Source organism: Oreochromis niloticus, linkage group LG9 (genome assembly GCF_001858045.2).
Source record: "Oreochromis niloticus isolate F11D_XX linkage group LG9, O_niloticus_UMD_NMBU, whole genome shotgun sequence".
Classification (NCBI taxonomy): Eukaryota; Metazoa; Chordata; class Actinopteri; order Cichliformes; family Cichlidae; genus Oreochromis; species Oreochromis niloticus.
In genome coordinates this window covers 24,263,770-24,290,818 of record NC_031974.2, presented here as the reverse complement: position 1 = coordinate 24,290,818, position 27,049 = coordinate 24,263,770, and the positions used below count along the sequence as shown (strand labels likewise).

Genomic DNA, 27,049 nt, shown 5'->3' with positions numbered 1-27,049 from the left:
GTTAGAGATCACACTTTGTCATTTCTTGAAGAGTCTGTGATTAAAAGATAAAGTAATTTTAGGCATTAACAGTTTAATATTTTATAAAGTGTGAGTTGGAAGGATTTGGTAAAGCTCATTTGTACGGCTGCTTTCTAACTGTACTTTCTTTTTTCTGACCTGAGAAACAGCATTTTAAAGAAATGTAAATGATGCCAGTTGGTAGAAACAGCCTGACTGTTTTGTAAAGCAACTCACAAAAGAAGAAGCTCAACCCCCCACATTCCTGCCCACACCCACAAACCTCCTTAAAAGCCCAGGAGAATTGCTCTTAAGTCAGGTCAGTCTTAGGACACACAGCACCTTCCTGCCTGGTTTGGAGCTCTTTCAGCAGAGATACTTATTCCAGCTTTCCTGTTTTAATCACTGGGATTTCAAAGATGGAAGATTATGGGATGCACTTTTCACCAGGTATGTACTCAGCATTGTTTACTGGTGAGCTGATTTGAACAGAGTTGGCTAACCTCTAAGACAACTTGCAAAAATACTCTTTCACTCTGTGTTGTAAGTCCTGATGGCAGAAGCCACCATTTCTCCCTCCACAGCTGATCGGGGAGTCCACTTTAAATCCTTTTTGGTTTTAAAGAATGTACAAATATCCCACCACTTTTTTTTCCCAAGTTTGTTGGAAACTGTTGTGTTTAAGACTCATTGTCTTCATGCATGCTCAATAATGCTAATGCATGCATGTTTTCAGTGAGAGAAACGTTTCGTCACTCATCCACGTGACTTCTTCAGTCTGAGACCTTTTGGGATTTAAGACTCATCAATTTATCCTTTTTTAAAATTATTACTGTTAAAAAGTCAGTCGTGCCAACACATATCAGTAACTGACCCACGTGGACCATATAGACTTGTGCTTACTTGTGCCTCTGTCTCTTTACCCTTACAGACTCGTGGAGTTCTGGCAGCGGTGTAGAAGCGAGTCTTCACTTCGAAGAAACCGGTGATACTTCTGAGGCAGTTTCAAGCTCAGTCTCACAGGAGAAACAAAATTTTGCTGTCCCAAGAAGCCAGGATGGCAACATCAGTGCCACTCTGCACGATCCCAGCACTGCTCCAGAGAAACCTAAAGGAAAGGCCCGGGTGGTGTTCACAGAGAGACAGCTGAATATTCTTGTCCATCAGTTTAATGTGAAACGTTACTATGAGCCAAGTGAGATGAAGCAGTTGGCAGAGATGACAGGACTGACCTACAAACAGGTGAGTGTTTTTCAACCTACTGGAACATAAGAAATTGAATTTTGGGTCCATTGTACTCATTAAATGTTTTCTGTTGTCGTCCATCTTTAGGTAAAAACTTGGTTTCAAACAGACGGAGTAAGTTTAGGAGGAGTTCACATCCTCAGCATGTGAATCAGGGCGTCCCACTTCATGTAAGTATCTCCTATTATTAAAAAGCACTTTTTCTGATCATTATCTGGGGAAGTATTCTTGAAGTATTCTTGTTTTACTGACAGTCCACCTGTCTGTGATTCAGTTTCAGGGAGAGGGACAGCCCCCACTCAGGCAGGAGTACACCCAGGACCTGGAGGTAAACTTAATCACAAATGGTGCAAATTATCAGGGCCCCTATCCTCATCCTGTGGACAGTTTTGCTCCTGGACCTCAATGGACCTTCCCCAACTCGCACCAGATGTTTGACTGGTCGATGCCACCAGGCAACGGCCAGTATGAATTCAACCCTGTTGCTGGTATGAATGTACACGAAGAATATTACACGCCTTTTGTATGAGAAACGTCTAAAATTCAGTAAGTGAAAGAACAAGATAGCATAAAACACTGGGGTTGAGAAGGCGAGTAACTTGTTTAAAAGCAGAAGTTGTACATGCAAGCCTTTAATGTTAACTCTTGTAATTATGTTGAGGTTCATTAAACATAACTCGTTAAGTGTACATATGTTTTGAAATTTCATGTTGTTATCTGGCTGTGCCGTTACCATGGTGACATGGACGCCATGGCAGGAAATACTTGGTGGACGCCTCTCCTTATATGTTCACTTTTTAAAAAAAATGTTGCTGTCCATACGGACAATATTGATTTGAAAATGTTTAGCTAACAATCTTGTCAACACAAAGTTCTTTATTTGGAGCACATTTCTACAAGAACGATAAGTAAGTTAGTTAGTTGTGATGTGATCTTCTCCTAGTTCCTTGTTTCCCCGTGTGTGTTGCTGTGTCAGTTTTGCTGCCCCGCCAGGCCTGGAGAGTCCCTGCCTTGGAGCCAGCTACACCTGTGATAATCACTCACCTGTTGCTGATCTGCTAATAAAAGGAGCTCAACTTAAGAGGGCAGTGGAGCAGCAGTCGGTGTGGGATTGTTAAACTAGAAATACAGTTAGTGCTCAGCTTGTATTTCCTATAGTCATGCAATTTATTATTTTTAAGCAATCGTATGAATTTTTGTATTGATGTACTTTTGTTAATTTGATCTGTATAGGTGTTCCACACACTAACTCCTGTGACTGTAATGCTGTGATATTTTACATTAGTCCTTACCATTGGCTTGGCTCATCTACTCCCCTCATAAACACTGAGTTTGCTACATTAATAGTTAATGTTTTATTTTTAGTAGGGTGTTCAGTTTTTACAATTTCTTTAGGCAAGCCAGGACCAACATCAAGAAAAAAGCCATTAAAACCATTTGCAAATTGTTTTATGTCACTGATCATTGTATTTTGTATTTGAAAGTTATTGGGATATTCCAATCCTTTAGTTCCTTTATTTACAGTATCATTTAGTACTGTCCACGTTTTTCATATTTTATTTTATCTAAAAGTTTACTGTAGTAATTTCTTTTACTCGTTCTGATAATTATTATAAATGTATTCTTATACCTCTTATAAGTTTGTTCAGCATCTATTGTTCTTCTTCTTGTACAACAGATTCTTTTTCTTACATGCGTTTGTTAGCCATGTTTTCAGTTTTCTTTGCTTTATTCACCAGGAGACAGCGTTTATTGTAAAGAGTTAATATTATTGATAAGAAGTTTTCATATGCCACGTCAACATCTTGAACATAGATCTTTCTCTAGTCTTGGTCACTTTTCTTTGCAAACTCCTTTGACTCCCTCTCTATCACTTCCTTCGTTCCCTTTATCTGTCACTCACACATGCATGCATCCATACACACAAGAAAACATAATTTATTAACTCACCGCTTCTATGTAATACCCCCCAATCACTTTCAGATTACTATTTATTGTGTATGCATTAAGACAGATTATTTTTCTTGATAAACCATCAACACTCCCATTGATACAGATGGCATATGGTTTCAGTTTATCGTAGGAGTCCAGGTGCCAGATGAAGTTCAGCCCTTTTGAAAAATAGTTCCTTCGCCTGAGATGTCTTGCTTGCCTCAGTGCCACCCCTCAGGGATCCAGCTCATTCAACACCAAGCGTGCATCCCCTTTCCTCACGCGTAGTCAATGTTCTGTGCATTTAGCGTACATCCATCGGTACACGTGAAGCTACCAGAGTACTGCAACTGGTTGTCAATGAATTCAACCAAGACTTCCAGGTCAGAGTACGCTTTTGTGATGAGTATGTCCCCTTGCGCTAAGAACTCTCTTCAGATGTCTCTCACTTTTATACAAATTGTGTGTACTGCCAAGCACTGTTTTAATGTCTTTATAATTTAGTCCAAGCTCAAAATTAAAATGTACTTACTTTACTTACTTTTTAGCCTTTTTATTAAATACTCTTAAATTTAAAGACTTGGTTGACCTCAGAACTCTACACATAATTTATAAAGCAACAAACAAATCTTTGTCCCACAACATTTAGAACTTGATCAGGATAAAGACCAAATCATGATGACCTGAGAGAAATCCTTATGTTCAGCAAAGCTTCAGATGAGGATTTCTTCCATCTTGGTCTTGCCAAAGCACATGCTGGTGGTTTTCACAAAGATTTAAGACACTTCCACCTCATCTGCAGTTTTCAACATGGAAGCTACATGCATGTTTTATACTGTTTTACAGGTTTTATTTCTTTCATTTTATCTTCCTGCCATTTAAATATAAAACATAGGCTGCTTTCATATCAATTTACAATATTTGATATGATGTTAAAAAGCAAAAGTCATGAAATCTTGTGTTTAGCCTCTGACCCAGAATGTCACAGCAGAAATAGAGACTCGTCAGACCAGGAAACATTTCTCCAATCTCTTATTGTCTAATATTTGTGAGTCTGTTTCCTCAGTTTGCTGTTCTTAGCTGACAGATAGTGGTAGCCAGTGTGGTCTTCTGCTGCTTCTAGCCCATGTGCTTCAAGGTCTGACATGTTGTGCTCTCGGAGATGGTCTTCTGTATAGTTTGCTTTTAATGAGTGGTTATTTTTAGTCTCTGCTGCCTTCCTATCAGCATGAAGTCATCTGGTCTTTCTCCTCTGACCTCTGACATCAACAAGCTCATTTCACTCAGAGAAGTGCTGCTCACTACATGTATCACTGAGTTTTACATTCTTTTCTGCACTTTACATTAGTTTCTTTAATTTCTTTTCTTTCATTCATCACTCACTCTTTCAAGATGTTTTGTTTTGAGATCAACCAAGTCTTTAAATTTAAGAGTATTTAATAAAAAGGCTAAAAAGTGGATTTGGTGGTTCTGTTGAAGTAGTTTTATTTATTATCCTAATTCTATGTTATTTATCATCAGTTTATTAGTGATATAATTTGTTCGACTCCCAAATAGTATGAGATTTGTTTTGCTCAGATTCAGTGTTAAATCATTATAGAAAAACCAAGTCTTCAATTCCTTAAATTCATTTTCTAGTAGATGTCTGGGAAGGTTCCCAGTTATCCAGGTCATCGTAGTCTCAGGAGCTTAGAAAGAAAATGACTTTTTTAGTTGCTTGAAGATGTTTCACCTCTCATCTGATAGGCTTTTTCAGTTCAAAGTGGTAGAGAGTCACAGATTTAAGCCATATAAGAGTGTCGCCCCAAGAGGGACAATGGACCCTATAACGATCCTCTACCTAGTGACACGAGCCAAGGTGTGAAAACGGGTGTAGGTCATATTCAGCCAAGGTTTCAGGTGAACTCATTTCACCTGAAGTTCATTCAGAAGTTGTTCCAAGTTACTTCCACAATAACTTTGTGTCATCTGCAAACAATATGACTTCTGTGTCTTTGAAATTACTTCAAATTAAGACACGTGAACACAAACACCTTTACCCACATTGATCTCTCATGGCCCTGGTGCCATCTGTCTGCATTGACTTGATAATTAATCAGAGGTAGCAGGATGTGATACAGGAACTCTAAGAGACACATTAGCGTATGTTTAGTGGTCACTGGCTGAACTGGGTGCGTCTCTAATTCTGAATGAGCCAGAGGGGGCCAGATGCATGTGTCTGTGGGTTTATGACGGGCGTTGATGTGGATCGTTAGTCTTGCTGTTGTTGACGTTGACTTATGTGGGTGTTTTAGTGTCAGAGACTTTTTACAATGTAGAGGTGCATTTCAAAGAAGGTGAAAGCTGCCATTTGCTACCTTATAAACTCAGTACTGTTCTCCAGATGATCAAAAAGATCTAAATTTGAGGTGTAAGTCTTTATTTGTATGTAATATTGGTATAATTTGGCTTATTTTAAAACATTTTATACATATCAGGTTTCAAAGCTAACTGAAATAATACAGATTTTGTGTAAAATATATTTAAAGAGGAGCTGTATTTGCTCTGATACATTTGAAATTATAAACTATGTGCACAAATCTTCTGATGATAGAAAGTAAATTAATCATCGGTGCAAAGATCAAACTGGTGTCTTGTCTGAAACAACCAGAGCAGGAAGTTAAATCAAAATCATCTAACACAGATCTAGTTGACATAAAAGCAGAACAGGCTAAACTGTTCTCAACTCACCAGTGAGAAATATCCATAAAAATCATGATTTACACCAGCTGCAGCTCACAGTCAGCAACTCATCAGGTTTGGTTTTCTTTACTAAATGAGAATTTTTCAGATTATATAGTCCATCATATGTTTTAAACACACGATTAAAGATGCAGACCTTGATGAATTGATTTAATTTCAGTTGCCACTTTCAGACTGTTTCATTTATTAAAGTTAATAAAGACAAAACGAGTGGTCAGCGGTCATTGTGATATTCCATGTCACATTTTTGAATGGTTTGCATGAGTACAAAAAACATTTTTGCCTCAACAAGCTGCTGTGGGGGTTTAAAGAGAGGTGCAACTTAAGGCCTGCAGGTCAAATTATCATGATGTTGCATTTGCAAAAATGCTCTATGTGAGTGGAAAGTTCTTTGGGTGATCTAATATTGCATTAATTGATGCAAACATGGAATCAGTTCATTTCAGTAATTAGCTGCTAAGTGCTGCTCAAACATGAGCACACCAGTGAGGGAGCCAGTGATGTCCTCACCAAAATAATTCTTGTGAGCAGTTTTAACATGTTTATGTGTGAAAACAGTGTGGCAGTTTAGGTCAATTAAAGGAGGCTAAAGAGGAATCAGTGTGGTTTTCTGAGGGTGGTGTGGTAGAGGACTTCATGTGTAGCTGACTGATAAAGTCCACTTCTTATATATGTTGTTATAACGCTTTCAAAGTCACCAATGCATTTATCTGCAATGACTTTTCCTCCAATGAGGACAGTGGTAGAATGAAATACTGCTTCTGTTAAATACTGTTAAAAAAGACTCAGAAATCTCGCTGTGTCATGCCACACCCACCAACCAAAGGAAGAGTTTGACCTGTTTTGAGCTCAAGCCTCTCATCACAGCCTGATGTGTGCTTCCTCCTGCACACTGATACAGCTGGTGGATGTAGTTCAGTAGAAAGAAAACAGTTCCTACATTAAAATGTTAATAAAAGTTTGTGGATTTCTTTTTGAGTCAGGCATGATTTCTAAAAACAGACTTTGCTGCTGAGGAAAACTTTTGCTACTCTGAGAAACACATCACAAGTCCATCTTGTTCCGATTTACTGTAGAGACTTATTTACAAACCTGGGCAACAATCTAGATGGATAAACAGAACTACAGTACTACTTCAGGACTCCAAAAATGTCACCAAACAAAACTGAATCCATTTCACTGACATTACAATTCCTGTGGACGGCTAAACTTAAGCTTAAGTCAGTTATTGTTGTCTTGGGGGGCTCTGTTACTTTTCCTCCCCCACAGATGGAGCAGAGAAGAAGAAAAGGTTAGAGATCACACTTTGTCATTTCTTGAAGTATCAGTGACTAAAAGATAAAGTAATTTTAGGCATTAACAGTTTAATATTTTATAAAGTGTGAGTTGGAAGGATTTGGTAAAGCTCATTTGTACGGCTGCTTTCTAACTGTACTTTCTTTTTTCAGACCTGAGAAACAGCATTTTAAACAAATGTAAATGATGCCAGTTGGTAGAAACAGCCTGACTGCTTTGTAAAGCAACTCACAAAAGAAGAAGCTCAACCCCCCACATTCCTGCCAACACCCACAAACCTCCTTAAAAGCACAGGAGAATTGCTCTTAAGTCAGGTCAGTCTTAGGACACACAGCACCTTCCTGCCTGGTTTGAAGCTCTTTCAGCAGAGATACTTATTCCAGCTTTCCTGTTTTAATCACTGGGATTTCAAAGATGGAAGATTATGGGATGCACTTTTCACCAGGTATGTACTCAGCATTGTTTACTGGTGAGCTGATTTGAACAGAGTTGGCTAACCTCTAAGACAACTTGCAAAAATACTCTTTCACTCTGTGTTGTAAGTCCTGATGGCAGAAGCCACCATTTCTCCCTCCACAGCTGATCGGGGAGTCCACTTTAAATTCTTTTTGGTTTTAAAGAATGTACAAATATCCCACCACTTTTTTTTCCCAAGTTTGTTGGAAACTGTTGTGTTTAAGACTCATTGTCTTCATGCATGCTCAATAATGCTAATGCATGCATGTTTTCAGTGAGAGAAACGTTTCGTCACTCATCCACGTGACTTCTTCAGTCTGAGACCTTTTGGGATTTAAGACTCATCAGTTTATCCTTTTTTTAAATTATTACTGTTACAAAGTCAGTCGTGCAAACACATATCAGTAACTGACCCACGTGGACCATATAGACTTGTGCTTACTTGTGCCTCTGTCTCTTTACCCTTACAGACTCGTGGAGTTCTGGCAGCGGTGTAGAAGCGAGTCTTCACTTCGAAGAAACCGGTGATACTTCTGAGGCAGTTTCAAGCTCTGTCTCACAGGAGAAACAAAATTTTGCTGTCCCAAGAAGCCAGGATGGCAACATCACTGCCACCCTGCACGATCCCAGCACTGCTCCAGAGAAACCTAAAGGAAAGGCCCGGGTGGTGTTCACAGAGAGACAGCTGAATATTCTTGTCCATCAGTTTAATGTGAAACGTTACTATGAGCCAAGAGAGATGAAGCAGTTGGCAGAGATGACAGGACTGACCTACAAACAGGTGAGTGTTTTTCAACCTACTGGAACATAAGAAATTGAATTTTGGGTCAATTGTACTCATTAAATGATTTCTGTTGTCGTCCATCTTTAGGTAAAAACTTGGTTTCAAAACAGACGGAGTAAGTTTAGGAGGAGTTCACATCCTCAGCATGTGAATCAGGGCATCCCACTTCATGTAAGTATCTCCTATTACTAAAAAGCACTTTTTCTGATCATTATCTGGGGAAGTATTCTTGAAGTATTCTTGTTTTACTGACAGTCCACCTGTCTGTGATTCAGTTTCAGGGAGAGGGACAGCCCCCACTCAGGCAGGAGTACACCCAGGACCTGGAGGTAAACTTAATCACAAATGGTGCAAATTATCAGGGCCCCTATCCTCATCCTGTGGACAGTTTTGCTCCTGGACCTCAATGGACCTTCCCCAACTCGCACCAGATGTTTGGCTGTTCGATGCCACCAGGCAACGGCCAGTATGAATTCAACCCTGTTGCTGGTATGAATGTACACGAAGAATATTACACGCCTTTTGTATGAGAAACGTCTAAAATTCAGTAAGTGAAAGAACAAGATAGCATAAAACACTGGGGTTGAGAAGGCGAGTAACTTGTTTAAAAGCAGAAGTTGTACATGCAAGCCTTTAATGTTAACTCTTGTAATTATGTTGAGGTTCATTAAACATAACTCGTTAAGTGTACATATGTTTTGAAATTTCATGTTGTTATCTGGCTGTGCCGTTACCATGGTGACATGGACGCCATGGCAGGAAATACTTGGTGGACGCCTCTCCTTATATGTTCACTTTTTAAAAAAAAGTTGCTGTCCATACGGACAATATTGATTTGAAAATGTTTAGCTAACAATCTTGTCAACACAAAGTTCTTTATTTGGAGCACATTTCTACAAGAAAGATAAGTTACCGCATTTAGACCATACGGCACACCGGATTTTAAGGCGCATTATGTCATGGGCCTGGGTCTGTGACCTGGGATCATGTGTTATTTTGAGTTTAATGAATATTATGAGTTTTATTTGTCTTTCTTAATCATTTATAGTTGTGATGTGATCTTCTCCTAGTTCCTTGTTTCCCCGTGTGTGTTGCTGTGTCAGTTTTGCTGCCCCGCCAGGCCTGGAGAGTCCCTGCCTTGGAGCCAGCTACACCTGTGATAATCACTCACCTGTTGCTGATCTGCTAATAAAAGGAGCTCAACTTAAGAGGGCAGTGGAGCAGCAGTCGGTGTGGGATTGTTAAACTAGAAATACAGTTAGTGCTCAGCTTGTATTTCCTATAGTCATGCAATTTATTATTTTTAAGCAATCGTATGAATTTTTGTATTGATGTACTTTTGTTAATTTGATCTGTATAGGTGTTCCACACACTAACTCCTGTGACTGTAATGCTGTGATATTTTACATTAGTCCTTACCATTGGCTTGGCTCATCTACTCCCCTCATAAACACTGAGTTTGCTACATTAATAGTTAATGTTTTATTTTTAGTAGGGTGTTCAGTTTTTACAATTTCTTTAGGCAAGCCAGGACCAACATCAAGAAAAAAGCCATTAAAACCATTTGCAAATTGTTTTATGTCACTGATCATTGTATTTTGTATTTGAAAGTTATTGGGATATTCCAATCCTTTAGTTCCTTTATTTACAGTATCATTTAGTACTGTCCACGTTTTTCATATTTTATTTTATCTAAAAGTTTACTGTAGTAATTTCTTTTACTTGTTCTCATAATTATTATAAATGTATTCTTACACCTCTTATAAGTTTGTTCAGCATCTATTGTTCTTCTTCTTGTACAACAGATTCTTTTTCTTACATGCGTTTGTTAGCCATGTTTTCAGTTTTCTTTGCTTTCTTCACCAGGAGACAGCGTTTATTGTAAAGAGTTAATATTATTGATAAGAAGTTTTCATATGCCACGTCAACATCTTGAACATAAATCTTTCTCTAGTCTTGGTTGTTGAGCTGTTCCTTAAGGCAGCCAATTTCTTAAGCCTAAATTATAGTATTTACACAATTTGCATTTCATTTACTCCCTGCTGCTCTCCACCTGTTCTCCCTCTCTTGTCTCTTTCTTCCTGCAAGTCTCTCCATTCCCTCAATCTGGCCCACATCTCATCTCTCACTATACTTCGTCTACTCCCTCTCTATCACTTCCTTCGTTCCCTTTATCTGTCACTCACACACGCATGCATCCATACACGCAAGAAAACATAATTTATTAACTCACCGCTTCTATGTAATACCCCCCAATCACTTTCAGATTACTATTTATTGTGTATGCATTAAGACAGATTATTTTTCTTGATAAACCATCAACACTCCCATTGATACAGATGGCATATGGTTTCAGTTTATCGTAGGAGTCCAGGTGCCAGATGAAGTTCAGCCCTTTTGAAAAATAGTTCCTTCGCCTGAGACGTCTTGCTTGCCTCAGTGCCACCCCTCAGGGATCCAGCTCATTCAACACCAAGCGTACATCCCCTTTCCTCACGCGTAGTCAATGTTCTCTGCATTTAGCGTACATCCATCGGTACACGTGAAGCTACCAGAGTACTGCAACTGGTTGTCAATGAATTCAACCAAGACTTCCAGGTCAGAGTACGCTTTTGTGATGAGTATGTCCCCTTGCGCTAAGAACTCTCTTCAGATGTCTCTCACTTTTATACAAATTGTGTGTACTGCCAAGCACTGTTTTAATGTCTTTATAATTTAGTCCAAGCTCAAAATTAAAATGTACTTACTTTACTTACTTTTTAGCCTTTTTATTAAATACTCTTAAATTTAAAGACTTGGTTGACCTCAGAACTCTACACATAATTTATAAAGCAACAAACAAATCTTTGTCCCACAACATTTAGAACTTGATCAGGATAAAGACCAAATCATGATGACCTGAGAGAAATCCTTATGTTCAGCAAAGCTTCAGATGAGGATTTCTTCCATCTTGGTCTTGCCAAAGCACATGCTGGTGGTTTTCACAAAGATTTAAGACACTTCCACCTCATCTGCAGTTTTCAACATGGAAGCTACATGCATGTTTTATACTGTTTTACAGGTTTTATTTCTTTCATTTTTATCTTCCTGCCATTTAAATATAAAACATAGGCTGCTTTCATATCAATTTACAATATTTGATATGATGTTAAAAAGCGAAAGTCATGAAATCTTGTGTTTAGCCTCTGACCCAGAATGTCACAGCAGAAATAGAGACTCGTCAGACCAGGAAACATTTCTCCAATCTCTTATTGTCTAATATTTGTGAGTCTGTTTCCTCAGTTTGCTGTTCTTAGCTGACAGATAGTGGTAGCCAGTGTGGTCTTCTGCTGCTTCTAGCCCATGTGCTTCAAGGTCTGACATGTTGTGCTCTCGGAGATGGTCTTCTGTATAGTTTGCTTTTAATGAGTGGTTATTTTTAGTCTCTGCTGCCTTCCTATCAGCATGAAGTCATCTGGTCTTTCTTCTCTGACCTCTGACATCAACAAGCTCATTTCACTCAGAGAAGTGCTGCTCACTACATGTATCACTGAGTTTTACATTCTTTTCTGCACTTTACATTAGTTTCTTTAATTTCTTTTCTTTCATTCATCACTCACTCTTTCAAGATGTTTTGTTTTGAGATCAACCAAGTCTTTAAATTTAAGAGTATTTAATAAAAGGCTAAAAAGTGGATTTGGTGGTTCTGTTGAAGTAGTTTTATTTATTATCCTAATTCTATGTTATTTATCATCAGTTTATTAGTGATATAATTTGTTCGACTCCCAAATAGTATGAGATTTGTTTTGCTCAGATTCAGTGTTAAATCATTATAGAAAAACCAAGTCTTCAATTCCTTAAATTCATTTTCTAGTAGATGTCTGGGAAGGTTCCCAGTTATCCAGGTCATCGTAGTCTCAGGAGCTTAGAAAGAAAATGACTTTTTTAGTTGCTTGAAGATGTTTCACCTCTCATCTGATAGGCTTTTTCAGTTCAAAGTGGTAGAGAGTCACAGATTTAAGCCATATAAGAGTGTCGCCCCAAGAGGGACAATGGACCCTATAACGATCCTCTACCTAGTGACACGAGCCAAGGTGTGAAAACGGGTGTAGGTCATATTCAGCCAAGGTTTCAGGTGAACTCATTTCACCTGAAGTTCATTCAGAAGTTGTTCCAAGTTACTTCCACAATACCTTTGTGTCATCTGCAAACAATATGACTTCTGTGTCTTTGAAATTACTTCAAATTAAGACACGTGAACACAAACACCTTTACCCACATTGATCTCTCATGGCCCTGGTGCCATCTGTCTGCATTGACTTGATAATTAATCAGAGGTAGCAGGATGTGATACAGGAACTCTAAGAGACACATTAGCGTATGTTTAGTGGTCACTGGCTGAACTGGGTGCGTCTCTAATTCTGAATGAGCCAGAGGGGGCCAGATGCATGTGTCTGTGGGTTTATGACGGGCGTTGATGTGGATCGTTAGTCTTGCTGTTGTTGACGTTGACTTATGTGGGTGTTTTAGTGTCAGAGACTTTTTACAATGTAGAGGTGCATTTCAAAGAAGGTGAAAGCTGCCATTTGCTACCTTATAAACTCAGTACTGTTCTCCAGATGATCAAAAAGATCTAAATTTGAGGTGTAAGTCTTTATTTGTATGTAATATTGGTATAATTTGGCTTATTTTAAAACATTTTATACATATCAGGTTTCAAAGCTCACTGAAATAATACAGATTTTGTGTAAAATATATTTAAAGAGGAGCTGTATTTGCTCTGATACATTTGAAATTATAAACTTTGTGCACAAATCTTCTGATAATAGAAAGTAAATTAATCATCGGTGCAAAGATCAAACTGGTGTCTTGTCTGAAACAACCAGAGCAGGAAGTTAAATCAAAATCATCTAACACAGATCCAGTTGACATAAAAGCAGAACAGGCTAAACTGTTCTCAACTCACCAGTGAGAAATATCCATAAAAATCATGATTTACACCAGCTGCAGCTCACAGTCAGCAACTCATCAGGTTTGGTTTTCTTTACTAAATGAGAATTTTTCACATTATGTAGTCCATCATATGTTTTAAACACACGATTAAAGATGCAGACCTTGATGAATTGATTTAATTTCAGTTGCCACTTTCAGACTGTTTCATTTAATAAAGTTAATAAAGACAAAAAGAGTGGTCAGCGGTCATTGTGATATTCCGTGTCACATTTTTGAATGGTTTGCATGAGTACAAAAAACATTTTTGCCTCAACAAGCTGCTGTGGGGGTTTAAAGAGAGGTGCAACTTAAGGCCTGCAGGTCAAATTATCATGATGTTGCATTTGCAAAAATGCTCTATGTGAGTGGAAAGTTCTTTGGGTGATCTAATATTGCATTAATTGATGCAAACATGGAATCAGTTCATTTCAGTAATTAGCTGCTAAGTGCTGCTCAAACATGAGCACACCAGTGAGGGAGCCAGTGATGTCCTCACCAAAATAATTCTTGTGAGCAGTTTTAACATGTTTATGTGTGAAAACAGTGTGGCAGTTTAGGTCAATTAAAGGAGGCTGAAGAGGAATCAGTGTGGTTTTCTGAGGGTGGTGTGGTAGAGGACTTCATGTGTAGCTGACTGATAAAGTCCACTTCTTATATATGTTGTTATAACTCTTTCAAAGTCACCAATGCATTTATCTGCAATGACTTTTCCTCCAATGAGGACAGTGGTAGAATGAAATACTGCTTCTGTTAAATACTGTTAAAAAAGACTCAGAAATCTCGCTGTGTCATGCCACACCCACCAACCAAAGGAAGAGTTTGACCTGTTTTGAGCTCAAGCCTCTCATCACAGCCTGATGTGTGCTTCCTCCTGCACACTGATACAGCTGGTGGATGTAGTTCAGTAGAAAGAAAACAGTTCCTACATTAAAATGTTAATAAAAGTTTGTGGATTTCTTTTTGAGTCAGGCATGATTTCTAAAAACAGACTTTGCTGCTGAGGAAAACTTTTGCTACTCTGAGAAACACATCACAAGTCCATCTTGTTCCGATTTACTGTAGAGACTTATTTACAAACCTGGGAAACAATCTAGATGGATAAACAGAACTACAGTACTACTTCAGGACTCCAAAAATGTCACCAAACAAAACTGAATCCATTTCACTGACATTACAATTCCTGTGGACGGCTAAACTTAAGCTTAAGTTGGTTATTGTTGTCTTGGGGGGCTCTGTTACTTTTCCTCCCCCACAGATGGAGCAGAGAAGAAGAAAAGGTTAGAGATCACACTTTGTCATTTCTTGAAGTATCAGTGATTAAAAGATAAAGTAATTTTAGGCATTAACAGTTTAATATTTTATAAAGTGTGAGTTGGAAGGATTTGGTAAAGCTCATTTGTACGGCTGCTTTCTAACTGTACTTTCTTTTTTCAGACCTGAGAAACAGCATTTTAAAGAAATGTAAATGATGCCAGTTGGTAGAAACAGCCCGACTGTTTTGTAAAGCAACTCACAAAAGAAGAAGCTCAACCCCCCACATTCCTGCCCACACCCACAAACCTCCTTAAAAGCCCAGGAGAATTGCTCTTAAGTCAGGTCAGTCTTAGGACACACAGCACCTTCCTGCTTGGTTTGGAGCTCTTTCAGCAGAGATACTTATTCCAACTTTCCTGTTTTAATCACTGGGATTTCAAAGATGGAAGATTATGGGATGCACTTTTCACCAGGTATGTACTCAGCATTGTTTACTGGTGAGCTGATTTGAACAGAGTTGGCTAACCTCTAAGACAACTTGCAAAAATACTCTTTCACTCTGTGTTGTAAGTCCTGATGGCAGAAGCCACCATTTCTCCCTCCACAGCTGATCGGGGAGTCCACTTTAAATTCTTTTTGGTTTTAAAGAATGTACAAATATCCCACCACTTTTTTTCCCCAAGTTTGTTGGAAACTGTTGTGTTTAAGACTCATTGTCTTCATGCATGCTCAATAATGCTAATGCATGCATGTTTTCAGTGAGAGAAACGTTTCGTCACTCATCCACGTGACTTCTTCAGTCTGAGACCTTTTGGGATTTAAGACTCATCAGTTTATCCTTTTTTTAAATTATTACTGTTAAAAAGTCAGTCGTGCCAACACATATCAGTAACTGACCCACGTGGACCATATAGACTTGTGCTTACTTGTGCCTCTGTCTCTTTACCCTTACAGACTCGTGGAGTTCTGGCAGCGGTGTAGAAGCGAGTCTTCACTTCGAAGAAACCGGTGATACTTCTGAGGCAGTTTCAACCTCTGTCTCACAGGAGAAACAAAATTTTGCTGTCCCAAGAAGCCAGGATGGCAACATCACTGCCACTCTGCACAATCCCAGCACTGCTCCAGAGAAACCTAAAGGAAAGGCCCGGGTGGTGTTCACAGAGAGACAGCTGAATATTCTTGTCCATCAGTTTAATGTGAAACGTTACTATGAGCCAAGTGAGATGAAGCAGTTGGCAGAGATGACAGGACTGACCTACAAACAGGTGAGTGTTTTTCAACCTACTGGAACATAAGAAATTGAATTTTGGGTCCATTGTACTCATTAAATGTTTTCTGTTGTCGTCCATCTTTAGGTAAAAACTTGGTTTCAAAACAGACGGAGTAAGTTTAGGAGGAGTTCACATCCTCAGCATGTGAATCAGGGCATCCCACTTCATGTAAGTATCTCCTATTATTAAAAAGCACTTTTTCTGATCATTATCTGGGGAAGTATTCTTGAAGTATTCTTGCTTTACTGACAGTCCACCTGTCTGTGATTCAGTTTCAGGGAGAGGGACAGCCCCCACTCAGGCAGGAGTACACCCAGGACCTGGAGGTAAACTTAATCACAAATGGTGCAAATTATCAGGGCCCCTATCCTCATCCTGTGGACAGTTTTGCTCCTGGACCTCAATGGACCTTCCCCAACTCGCACCAGATGTTTGACTGGTCGATGCCACCAGGCAACGGCCAGTATGAATTCAACCCTGCTGCTGGTATGAATGTACACGAAGAATATTACACGCCTTTTGTATGAGAAACGTCTAAAATTCAGTAAGTGAAAGAACAAGATAGCATAAAACACTGGGGTTGAGAAGGCGAGTAACTTGTTTAAAAGCAGAAGTTGTACATGCAAGCCTTTAATGTTAACTCTTGTAATTATGTTGAGGTTCATTAAACATAACTCGTTAAGTGTACATATGTTTTGAAATTTCATGTTGTTATCTGGCTGTGCCGTTACCATGGTGACATGGACGCCATGGCAGGAAATACTTGGTGGACGCCTCTCCTTATATGTTCACTTTTTTTTAAAAAAAGTTGCTGTCCATACGGACAATATTGATTTGAAAATGTTTAGCTAACAATCTTGTCAACACAAAGTTCTTTATTTGGAGCACATTTCTACAAGAAAGATAAGTTACCGCATTTAGACCATACGGCACACCGGATTTTAAGGCGCATTATGTCATGGGCCTGGGTCTGTGACCTGGGGATCATGTGTTATTTTTGAGTTTAATGAATATTATGAGTTTTATTTGTCTTTCTTAATCATTTATAGTTGTGATGTGATCTTCTCCTAGTTCCTTGTTTCCCCGTGTGTGTTGCTGTGTCAGTTTTGCTGCCCCGCCAGGCCTGGAGAGTCCCTGCCTTGGAGCCAGCTACACCTGTGATAATCACTCACCTGTTGCTGATCTGCTAATAAAAGGAGCTCAACTTAAGAGGGCAGTGGAGCAGCAGTCGGTGTGGGATTGTTAAACTAGAAATACAGTTAGTGCTCAGCTTGTATTTCCTATAGTCATGCAATTTATTATTTTTAAGCAATCGTATGAATTTTTGTATTGATGTACTTTTGTTAATTTGATCTGTATAGGTGTTCCACACACTAACTCCTGTGACTGTAATGCTGTGATATTTTACATTAGTCCTTACCATTGGCTTGGCTCATCTACTCCCCTCATAAACACTGAGTTTGCTACATTAATAGTTAATGTTTTATTTTTAGTAGGGTGTTCAGTTTTTACAATTTCTTTAGGCAAGCCAGGACCAACATCAAGAAAAAAGTCATTAAAACCATTTGCAAATTGTTTTATGTCACTGATCATTGTATTTTGTATTTGAAAGTTATTGGGATATTCCAATCCTTTAGTTCCTTTATTTACAGTATCATTTAGTACTGTCCACGTTTTTCATATTTTATTTTATCTAAAAGTTTACTGTAGTAATTTCTTTTACTTGTTCTCATAATTATTATAAATGTATTCTTACACCTCTTATAAGTTTGTTCAGCATCTATTGTTCTTCTTCTTGTACAACAGATTCTTTTTCTTACATGCGTTTGTTAGCCATGTTTTCAGTTTTCTTTGCTTTCTTCACCAGGAGACAGCGTTTATTGTAAAGAGTTAATATTATTGATAAGAAGTTTTCATATGCCACGTCAACATCTTGAACATAAATCTTTCTCTAGTCTTGGTTGTTGAGCTGTTCCTTAAGGCAGCCAATTTCTTAAGCCTAAATTATAGTATTTACACAATTTGCATTTCATTTACTCCCTGCTGCTCTCCACCTGTTCTCCCTCTCTTGTCTCTTTCTTCCTGCAAGTCTCTCCATTCCCTCAATCTGGCCCACATCTCATCTCTCACTATACTTCGTCTACTCCCTCTCTATCACTTCCTTCGTTCCCTTTATCTGTCACTCACACACGCATGCATCCATACACGCAAGAAAACATAATTTATTAACTCACCGCTTCTATGTAATACCCCCCAATCACTTTCAGATTACTATTTATTGTGTATGCATTAAGACAGATTATTTTTCTTGATAAACCATCAACACTCCCATTGATACAGATGGCATATGGTTTCAGTTTATCGTAGGAGTCCAGGTGCCAGATGAAGTTCAGCCCTTTTGAAAAATAGTTCCTTCGCCTGAGACGTCTTGCTTGCCTCAGTGCCACCCCTCAGGGATCCAGCTCATTCAACACCAAGCGTACATCCTCTTTCCTCACGCGTAGTCAATGTTCTCTGCATTTAGCGTACATCCATCGGTACACGTGAAGCTACCAGAGTACTGCAACTGGTTGTCAATGAATTCAACCAAGACTTCCAGGTCAGAGTACGCTTTTGTGACGAGTATGTCCCCTTGCGCTAAGAACTCTCTTCAGATGTCTCTCACTTTTATAAAAATTGTGTGTACTGCCAAGCACTGTTTTAATGTCTTTATAATTTAGTCCAAGCTCAAAATTAAAATGTACTTACTTTACTTACTTTTGTGGTTTTTTTTGTTTTTTTGATCATTTTATTTTAAATTTCCAAAATATAATACAGAAAGAAAAACAGCCCCCCCCCCCCAAAAAAAAGAAAAAGAAAAAAAAGGCTCGGTTACGTTACAGGAAAAACATTTAATTCAAACAGACTTGCACTTCATGATATATATACATATACATATACATACATACATCTACATGCATATATATATATACACATATACACATACATACACATACACAAACCTGAAATTAATGAGAGTTTACAAATCTAGTTTAGCCCAGTCTGGCTTTTGCAAAGTGTTCCAAAAAGGGGTTCCAGACATTCAGAAAAGAGTATTTTGAGTATTTACTGAACCTTTCCATATGTATTATGAACATCATGTCTGTTACCCACAACTGAAAGGAAGGAGGGGTGGGGGACTTCCATTCCCTCAGTATTATTCTCTTGGCAACAATCAGGCCTAGTTCCAGTGGCCCCTGCAATTTAACCGGAAGTAGCTCTGACGTGGGAGAACATCCAAAAATTACAAGTTCAGTTTCAGGCTGTAAAGGTTTCATATATGCCTTGGAGTACCAGTCAAATATTTTAAACCAAAAGCCTCTTAATGAGGGACAAGACCAAAAGGCATGAAACAACGTGCCTTCTGCTCGTCTACACCTGTCACACATTGGGGAAATAGAAGGATAAAACTTGTGCAATCTGACCTTAGAATAGTTTAACCGGTGGAGGATTTTAAATTGAATTAATTGATGTCTACTGTTTATAGAGCAGGAATGGATTTTGGACAGACACTTACTCCACATAGATTCAGGCACCCTCATGCCCGATTCTTTCTCCCAAGCCTGCCTAATCTCAACGGTATGCACTACAATAGAGTCGCCAAATAATTGTACAATTTTTGTGATAAGATGTCTGGAATCAGGTTGGCTGTTGAGTATTTCATAGATCCCGTGCTCCGAATGTAAAGTTGCAAAGTCTTTAAACTTAGTTTGAATGTAATGCCTGACCTGCAAATATCTATAAATGTGTGAATGTGGCAAATTATATTTCTCTTTTAATTGACCAAATGACGAGAATTTGTTATCAATATACATATCTTTAATATACACCAAACCCTTGTCTCTCCAGTCATGATAAGTCTTGTCTTGCCAAGGAGGCATAAAATCATGATTAAAACATATTGGCGTCTGTACAGATGTGTCTGGCAATGCCAGAAATCTTCTAATCTGATTCAAGATTCTGGTGGTTTGTTTTAATACAAAACCCAGACATTTATAAGTGTCTAATTTTCCAAGCTTAGTAAATAACATAGCCGACAGAGAGGAATTTTTCACTAATTCAGCTTCTAGTCTAACCCACAATGGGGATGTCGATACCTGATTATCCGGGGAGTCCTGCTGCCAGAACACTAATGCTCTGATATTAGCAGCCCAGTAGTAATGTTTAAAAACTGGCAGACCCAGCCCTCCTTCTCTCTTAGTTTTCTGCAAATGCACTTTAGAGATTCTAGCCCTTTTACCATTCCAAATATAGGACTGAAGGATTGAGTCCAATTGTTTGAAAAAGGCTGCTGTAAGATAAATGGGGAGATTTTGACATAAATATAAAAATTTAGGAAGATAAATCATCTTAATTGAATTAATATGTCCAATCATTGACAAAGGTAGTGTTTTCCAGTATTCAATGCTTTGCTTTAGCCCTGACAAATACTCATTGAAATTCAATTTAAATATTAATTTGGGATCTCTAGGTATAATCAAGCCGAGATAGTTTAGATGGTTCCTGACTACTTTGAATGGAATTTGCTGCAGAAATTCTGGTGAGCTGTTGTTGGAAAGAGGCATAAACTCACTCTTTGACCAATTAATGGTATATCCTGATAATTTACCAAAAGCTGCAATCAGGCTGAGGAGCAGAGGAACAGATTGTTCAGCATCCTGCAGGTACAATATTACATCATCAGCATACAAGCTGATTCAACACTTCCAACCTGGAGCCCCTTGATGTCTGGATGCACTCTTATAGCCACAGCAAGAGGCTCCAAAACAATGGCAAAGAGTGCTGGGGATAGTGGACAGCCCTGCTGCACCGAGCGCTGCAGAAGGAATGGGGCAGATTGGTTGTTATTTGTTATTTGAAAATTGGTTCTGTGTAAATTAATTTCACCCAAGAAATGAAAGATTCACCAAACCCAAATCTGCGCAGTGACTCAAACATGTAAGGCCACTCGACCTGGTCAAAAGCTTTATGTGCATCCAAGGCCAAAACAGAGGCTCCCTTAGAATTTTTATAGTCAGAATAGATGATATTGAGTAATCGTCTAACATTAAAAAAGGAAAGTCTACCAGGGATAAACCCCGTCTGATCAGGATGAATAATGGATGCCAGATGTTTGTTCAATCTAGTAGCCAGGATTTTTGTAACTATCTTACGATCAAAATTTTGAAGTGCTATCGGCCTAAAATTATTAGGGTCAGTCTTATCTTTTCCCTTTTTCAAAATAAGAGTAATATTGGCTTGACATAAAGTTTTAGGCAATTTTCCTTCTTCTTTCGAGTTGCGCAGCATCCTAAGCACAAGTGGTGCAAGAATGTCACAAAATGTCTTATAGAACTCTGGACAGAAACCGTCAGGTCCCGCCGTTTTGCCTTTAGGGAATGATTGTATAGCCTGGATAACCTCCTGAAGAGTAAACTCGGAATCAAGATAATCCCGGAATGAGTTCTTCAATTTAGGCAATGGGAGAGAGTCAAAGAAGCCATTAAGATCAGATTGTAACACATTATGCTTAAGAGAATATAACTCACTATAGACCTCACTAAAGTGACGGTTTATATCGATTGGGTTAGTTAACAGAGTTCCTGTTTTGGATTTAATGCTATGTATTGCTCTTGTAGCTTGAGCACCCTTCAGCTGTCGTGATAACAACATACCAGGTTTATCCCCAAACTCGAAATGCTTTTGTCGCAGTTTCCAAAGTAAGTTACTAACTAGGCCACTCATTATATCATTATATTCATATTTTAATTTCACTATCTCTTTATAATCCACAGGAGATTTAGAAACTTGATACGTTCTTTCCAGATCAGGAAGAACACTATTGATTTCCGATAGACGTTTCTCTCTTTCTTTTTTAAGAGCTGAAGTATAAGAGATTATTTCGCCCCTCAAAACAGTCTTCAGTGCTTCCCATAAAGTTGAATCGGATACCTCACCATTATCATTTAGTTCTATGTAATTCTTCAATTTACAGGTTATATTCTTAACAAAAATATCATCCTTAAGAAGGTTAGCGTTAAGTCGCCAAGCGAAAACCTGCTTTGGAAGTGCAAGATTTAATGATATTGTTAATGGGCTATGGTCCGATATCAGTATATTATAATACTTGGAGTTGGTGACTTGAGAAATGAGGCGTGAGCTCACTAGAAAATAGTCAATCCTGGTATAAGATTTATGAACATGTGAGTAAAACGAGTACTCTCTACCTGTAGGATGTTGGATCCTCCAGATGTCTACCATGTCCCTAGTTTTGAGAAGGTTGTTTAACAGTTTTGAAGAAGCTGATTCTGACACTAATTGTGTAGATGATCTATCTAAGAAGGGGTCAAGATAGCAGTTAAGATCTCCAGCCACTATTATATTAGAGTCATTATCTGGGAGCAGATCAAAAATTCTCTTAAAGAAACTCGGTTCGTCTGTGTTTGGGCCATATATATTTAAGAATGTTAAGGGATGAGAATTTATGGTACCAGAGACCATTATGTATCTACCTAGGGGATCGGTAACCATAGAAGTCATTTGGAAGGGGACATTCTTCCCAAAGAGTATTGCAACACCACGCGCATGCGAGGTGAATGGTGACCAGTGTTGGTCAAGTTACTTGAAAAAAGTAATCAGTTACTAATTACTGATTACTTCCTCCAAAAAGTAATCCCGTTACTTTACTGATTACTTATTTTCAAAAGTAATTAATTACTTAGTTACTTTTTAAAAACACAATTTACAACCTGAATAGGTGATAAAGCGATAGATCTTTCAGCCCAATTCTACTTTTTCTGCATAATTCATCATACAAAATGTAATCAAATGGAAACGTCTCTTTTTAAAACTTGTTTTATTAGTTTTAATCTTTTAACTTTATGCATCAAGCAAAAATTAAATTATATGCAACATTCTCTGACTGGAAGAAATTTGTTTAACATTTAAACCTATTTTCTGCACATTCCAGCACATAAAATAAAATATTTTTTTGTGTTTACACTCACTCTTTCAAATAGATGCAAGTAAAACACAGCAGAAAATAAATAAAATCAAAGACTAGCGGTCCTGTTGCTCTATTTTCACCTGTAAAGCAGGACTGGGGTAGGCGGAGGTTTACCCTGGTGCAGGTGTGCCGCAGCGGTCAGTGGAAGAATCCGCGAGTTTCTCTGTGAATTTCCCATTACAGTCGTAGCGCACTCGGTGCTTGCTTGGAAGTTTAGGGGTTTTTTCGCTGTAAAAAGAAGTTTTCTTCCCACGCACAACGGACACTAATGTTTTTGTCACTTTTTATGGACTCAAACTCAAAATAAGGTCAGTACTTCCACGCTTTAAACGCTGCATGCTACACTCTGTCCCGCACTCGATAGAACGTCGCACTCGCTTACGTCACTGTCATGAGACGTTCTCGCAAAAAATCACGGTTTTAGTAACGCAGTAACGCAGCGTTCCTACGTGAAAGTAACGGTAATCTAATTACCGTTTTTGCAATAGTAATCCCTTACATTACTCGTTACTTGAAAAAAGTAACGCGTTACTGCCCATCTCTGATGGTGACTGATATATCTGAGATACCCAATTGCACTTTAATCTGTCTTGTGTGTCTTTTTTAATATGTGTCTCTTGCAGAAAGATAATATCTGCCGATAAAGATTTCAAATGCTTAAAAACCTTCCCCCTTTTTATAGAACTACCCAGCCCCTTCACGTTCCATGAGATCAACTGCAAATTTCCCCCCTCTGCCTTTACACTGCCCTGGACATCAGTCATTATAATTATAAGTGATCAAATTCAAGAGTTTAATCTTGCATAGCATAGAAAAAATAGAATACACACATGTGAGCCACAAAACAAAACAAAAACAAAACAAAACAAAAAAACAAACAAAAAAAAAAAAACCCTTACTTACTTTTCTTACTTTTTAGCCTTTTTATTAAATACTCTTAAATTTAAAGACTTGGTTGACCTCAGAACTCTACACATAATTTATAAAGCAACAAACAAATCTTTGTCCCACAACATTTAGAACTTGATCAGGATAAAGACCAAATCATGATGACCTGAGAGAAATCCTTATGTTCAGCAAAGCTTCAGATGAGGATTTCTTCCATCTTGGTCTTGCCAAAGCACATGCTGGTGGTTTTCACAAAGATTTAAGACACTTCCACCTCATCTGCAGTTTTCAACATGGAAGCTACATGCATGTTTTATACTGTTTTACAGGTTTTATTTCTTTCATTTTTATCTTCCTGCCATTTAAATATAAAACATAGGCTGTTTTGATAAGACTCAGTGAATCTCAGTTAAAGTAAAACAATAAGAAAAACATTAACATGTATTGTACGCCTTTTTTTTCTTCTTTTCCCCAGAGTTGGTGTGGTAGATGAAGGCTCGAGTAGGAGACTGATAAAGTCAACTTTTTATATATATTGTAAATGTTTCAGTCAGTGCCATCCATTTTCTTCCAACAAATGACGACTTTGATAGGATTAAATACTGCCTACATTTTTTGTTTTGCTTTCATTGAGTCTCTAACGTCATAATTTACAATATTTGATATGATGTTAAAAAGCAAAAGTCATGAAATCTTGTGTTTTGCCTCTGACCCAGAATGTCACAGCAGACATTTCTCCAATCTCTTATTGTCTAATATTTGTGAGTCTGTTTCCTCAGTTTGCTGTTCTTAGCTGACAGATAGTGGTAGCCAGTGTGGTCTTCTGCTGCTTCTAGCCCATGTGCTTCAAGGTCTGACATGTTGTGCTCTCGGAGATGGTCTTCTGTATAGTTTGCTTTTAATGAGTGGTTATTTTTAGTCTCTGCTGCCTTCCTATCAGCATGAAGTCATCTGGTCTTTCTTCTCTGACCTCTGACATCAACAAGCTCATTTCACTCAGAGAAGTGCTGCTCACTACATGTATCACTGAGTTTTACATTCTTTTCTGCACTTTACATTAGTTTCTTTAATTTCTTTTCTTTCATTCATCACTCACTCTTTCAAGATGTTTTGTTTTGAGATCAACCAAGTCTTTAAATTTAAGAGTATTTAATAAAAAGGCTAAAAAGTGGATTTGGTGGTTCTGTTGAAGTAGTTTTATTTATTATCCTAATTCTATGTTATTTATCATCAGTTTATTAGTGATATAATTTGTTCGACTCCCAAATAGTATGAGATTTGTTTTGCTCAGATTCAGTGTTAAATCATTATAGAAAAACCAAGTCTTCAATTCCTTAAATTCATTTTCTAGTAGATGTCTGGGAAGGTTCCCAGTTATCCAGGTCATCGTAGTCTCAGGAGCTTAGAAAGAAAATGACTTTTTTAGTTGCTTGAAGATGTTTCACCTCTCATCTGATAGGCTTTTTCAGTTCAAAGTGGTAGAGAGTCACAGATTTAAGCCATATAAGAGTGTCGCCCCAAGAGGGACAATGGACCCTATAACGATCCTCTACCTAGTCACACGAGCCAAGGTGTGAAAACGGGTGTAGGTCATATTCAGCCAAGGTTTCAGGTGAACTCATTTCACCTGAAGTTCATTCAGAAGTTGTTCCAAGTTACTTCCACAATAACTTTGTGTCATCTGCAAACAATATGACTTCTGTGTCTTTGAAATTACTTCAAATTAAGACACGTGAACACAAACACCTTTACCCACATTGATCTCTCATGGCCCTGGTGCCATCTGTCTGCATTGACTTGATAATTAATCAGAGGTAGCAGGATGTGATACAGGAACTCTAAGAGACACATTAGCGTATGTTTAGTGGTCACTGGCTGAACTGGGTGCGTCTCTAATTCTGAATGAGCCAGAGGGGGCCAGATGCATGTGTCTGTGGGTTTATGACGGGCGTTGATGTGGATCGTTAGTCTTGCTGTTGTTGACGTTGACTTATGTGGGTGTTTTAGTGTCAGAGACTTTTTACAATGTAGAGGTGCATTTCTAAGAAGGTGAAAGCTGCCATTTGCTACCTTATAAACTCAGTAATGTTCTCCAGATGATCAAAAAGATCTAAATTAGACGTGTAAGTCTTTATTTGTATGTAATATTGGTATAATTTGGCTTATTTTAAAACATTTTATACATATCAGGTTTCAAAGCTCACTGAAATAATGCAGATTTTGTGTAAAATATATTTAAAGAGGAGCTGTATTTGCTCTGATACATTTGAAATTATAAACTATGTGCACAAATCTTCTGATAATAGAAAGTAAGTTAATCATCGGTGCAAAGATCAAACTGGTGTCTTGTCTGAAACAACCAGAGCAGGAAGTTAAATCAAAATCATCTAACACAGATCTAGTTGACATAAAAGCAGAACAGGCTAAACTGTTCTCAACTCACCAGTGAGAAATATCCATAAAAAGCATGATTTACACCAGCTGCAGCTCACAGTCAGCAACTCATCAGGTTTGGTTTTCTTTACTAAATGAGAATTTTTCACATTATATAGTCCATCATATGTTTTAAACACACGATTAAAGATGCAGACCTTGATGAATTGATTTAATTTCAGTTGCCACTTTCAGACTGTTTCATTTATTAAAGTTAATAAAGACAAAAAGAGTGGTCAGCGGTCATTGTGATATTCCGTGTCACATTTTTGAATGGTTTGCATGAGTACAAAAACCATTTTTGCCTCAACAAGCTGTTGTGGGGGTTTAAAGAGAGGTGCAACTTAAGGCCTGCAGGTCAAATTAGCATGATGTTGCATTTGCAAAAATGCTCTATGTGAGTGGAAAGTTCTTTGGGTGATCTAATACTGCGTTAATTGATGCAAACATGGAGTGAGATCACACTTCGTCATTTCTTGAAGTATCAGTGATTAAAAGATAAAGTAATTTTAGGCATTAACAGTTTAATATTTTATAAAGTGTGAGTTGGAAGGATTTGGTAAAGCTCATTTGTATGGCTGCTTTCTAATTGTACTTTCTTTTTTCAGACCTGAGAAACAGCATTTTAAAGAAATGTAAACGATGCCAGTTGGTAGTAACAGCCTGACTGCTTTGTAAAGCAACTCACAAAAGAAGAAGCTCAACCCCCCACATTCCTGCCCACACCCACAAACCTCCTTAAAAGCACAGGAG

At 38.1% G+C, this 27,049-nt stretch overlaps 2 protein-coding genes across 2 annotated transcripts; both read left to right on the top strand.

Annotated features, from left to right (window-relative positions):
* The first annotated feature begins 7,512 nt into the window (after window positions 1–7,512).
* On the top strand, window positions 7,513–8,985 carry LOC109203525 (homeobox protein NANOG-like). Its single transcript, XM_025910209.1, has 5 exons — window positions 7,513–7,529; window positions 7,630–7,660; window positions 8,142–8,452; window positions 8,543–8,626; window positions 8,731–8,985. The coding sequence occupies exons 2-5, from the start codon at window positions 7,630–7,632 to the stop codon at window positions 8,983–8,985; spliced, it is 681 nt and encodes a 226-aa protein (XP_025765994.1). The 5' UTR covers window positions 7,513–7,529.
* Window positions 8,986–15,104: 6,119 nt separating this feature from the next.
* LOC109203523 (homeobox protein NANOG-like) lies at window positions 15,105–16,478 on the top strand. Its single transcript, XM_025910208.1, has 4 exons — window positions 15,105–15,153; window positions 15,635–15,945; window positions 16,036–16,119; window positions 16,224–16,478. Exons 1-4 carry the CDS (start codon window positions 15,123–15,125, stop codon window positions 16,476–16,478), a joined length of 681 nt encoding a protein of 226 aa, XP_025765993.1. The 5' UTR covers window positions 15,105–15,122.
* The last annotated feature ends 10,571 nt before the right edge of the window (window positions 16,479–27,049 follow it).

Bases quoted from the DNA above. Each gene is read 5' to 3' on its own strand.
- LOC109203525 (XM_025910209.1), top strand. From the start codon at position 7,630: ATGGAAGATTATGGGATGCACTTTTCACCAG. The intron at 7,661-8,141 runs GTATGTACTCAG...TTACCCTTACAG, and splicing joins TGGGATGCACTTTTCACCAG to ACTCGTGGAGTTCTGGCAGC. The intron at 8,627-8,730 runs GTAAGTATCTCC...TCTGTGATTCAG, and splicing joins ATCAGGGCATCCCACTTCAT to TTTCAGGGAGAGGGACAGCC.
- LOC109203523 (XM_025910208.1), top strand. From the start codon at position 15,123: ATGGAAGATTATGGGATGCACTTTTCACCAG. The intron at 15,154-15,634 runs GTATGTACTCAG...TTACCCTTACAG, and splicing joins TGGGATGCACTTTTCACCAG to ACTCGTGGAGTTCTGGCAGC. The intron at 16,120-16,223 runs GTAAGTATCTCC...TCTGTGATTCAG, and splicing joins ATCAGGGCATCCCACTTCAT to TTTCAGGGAGAGGGACAGCC.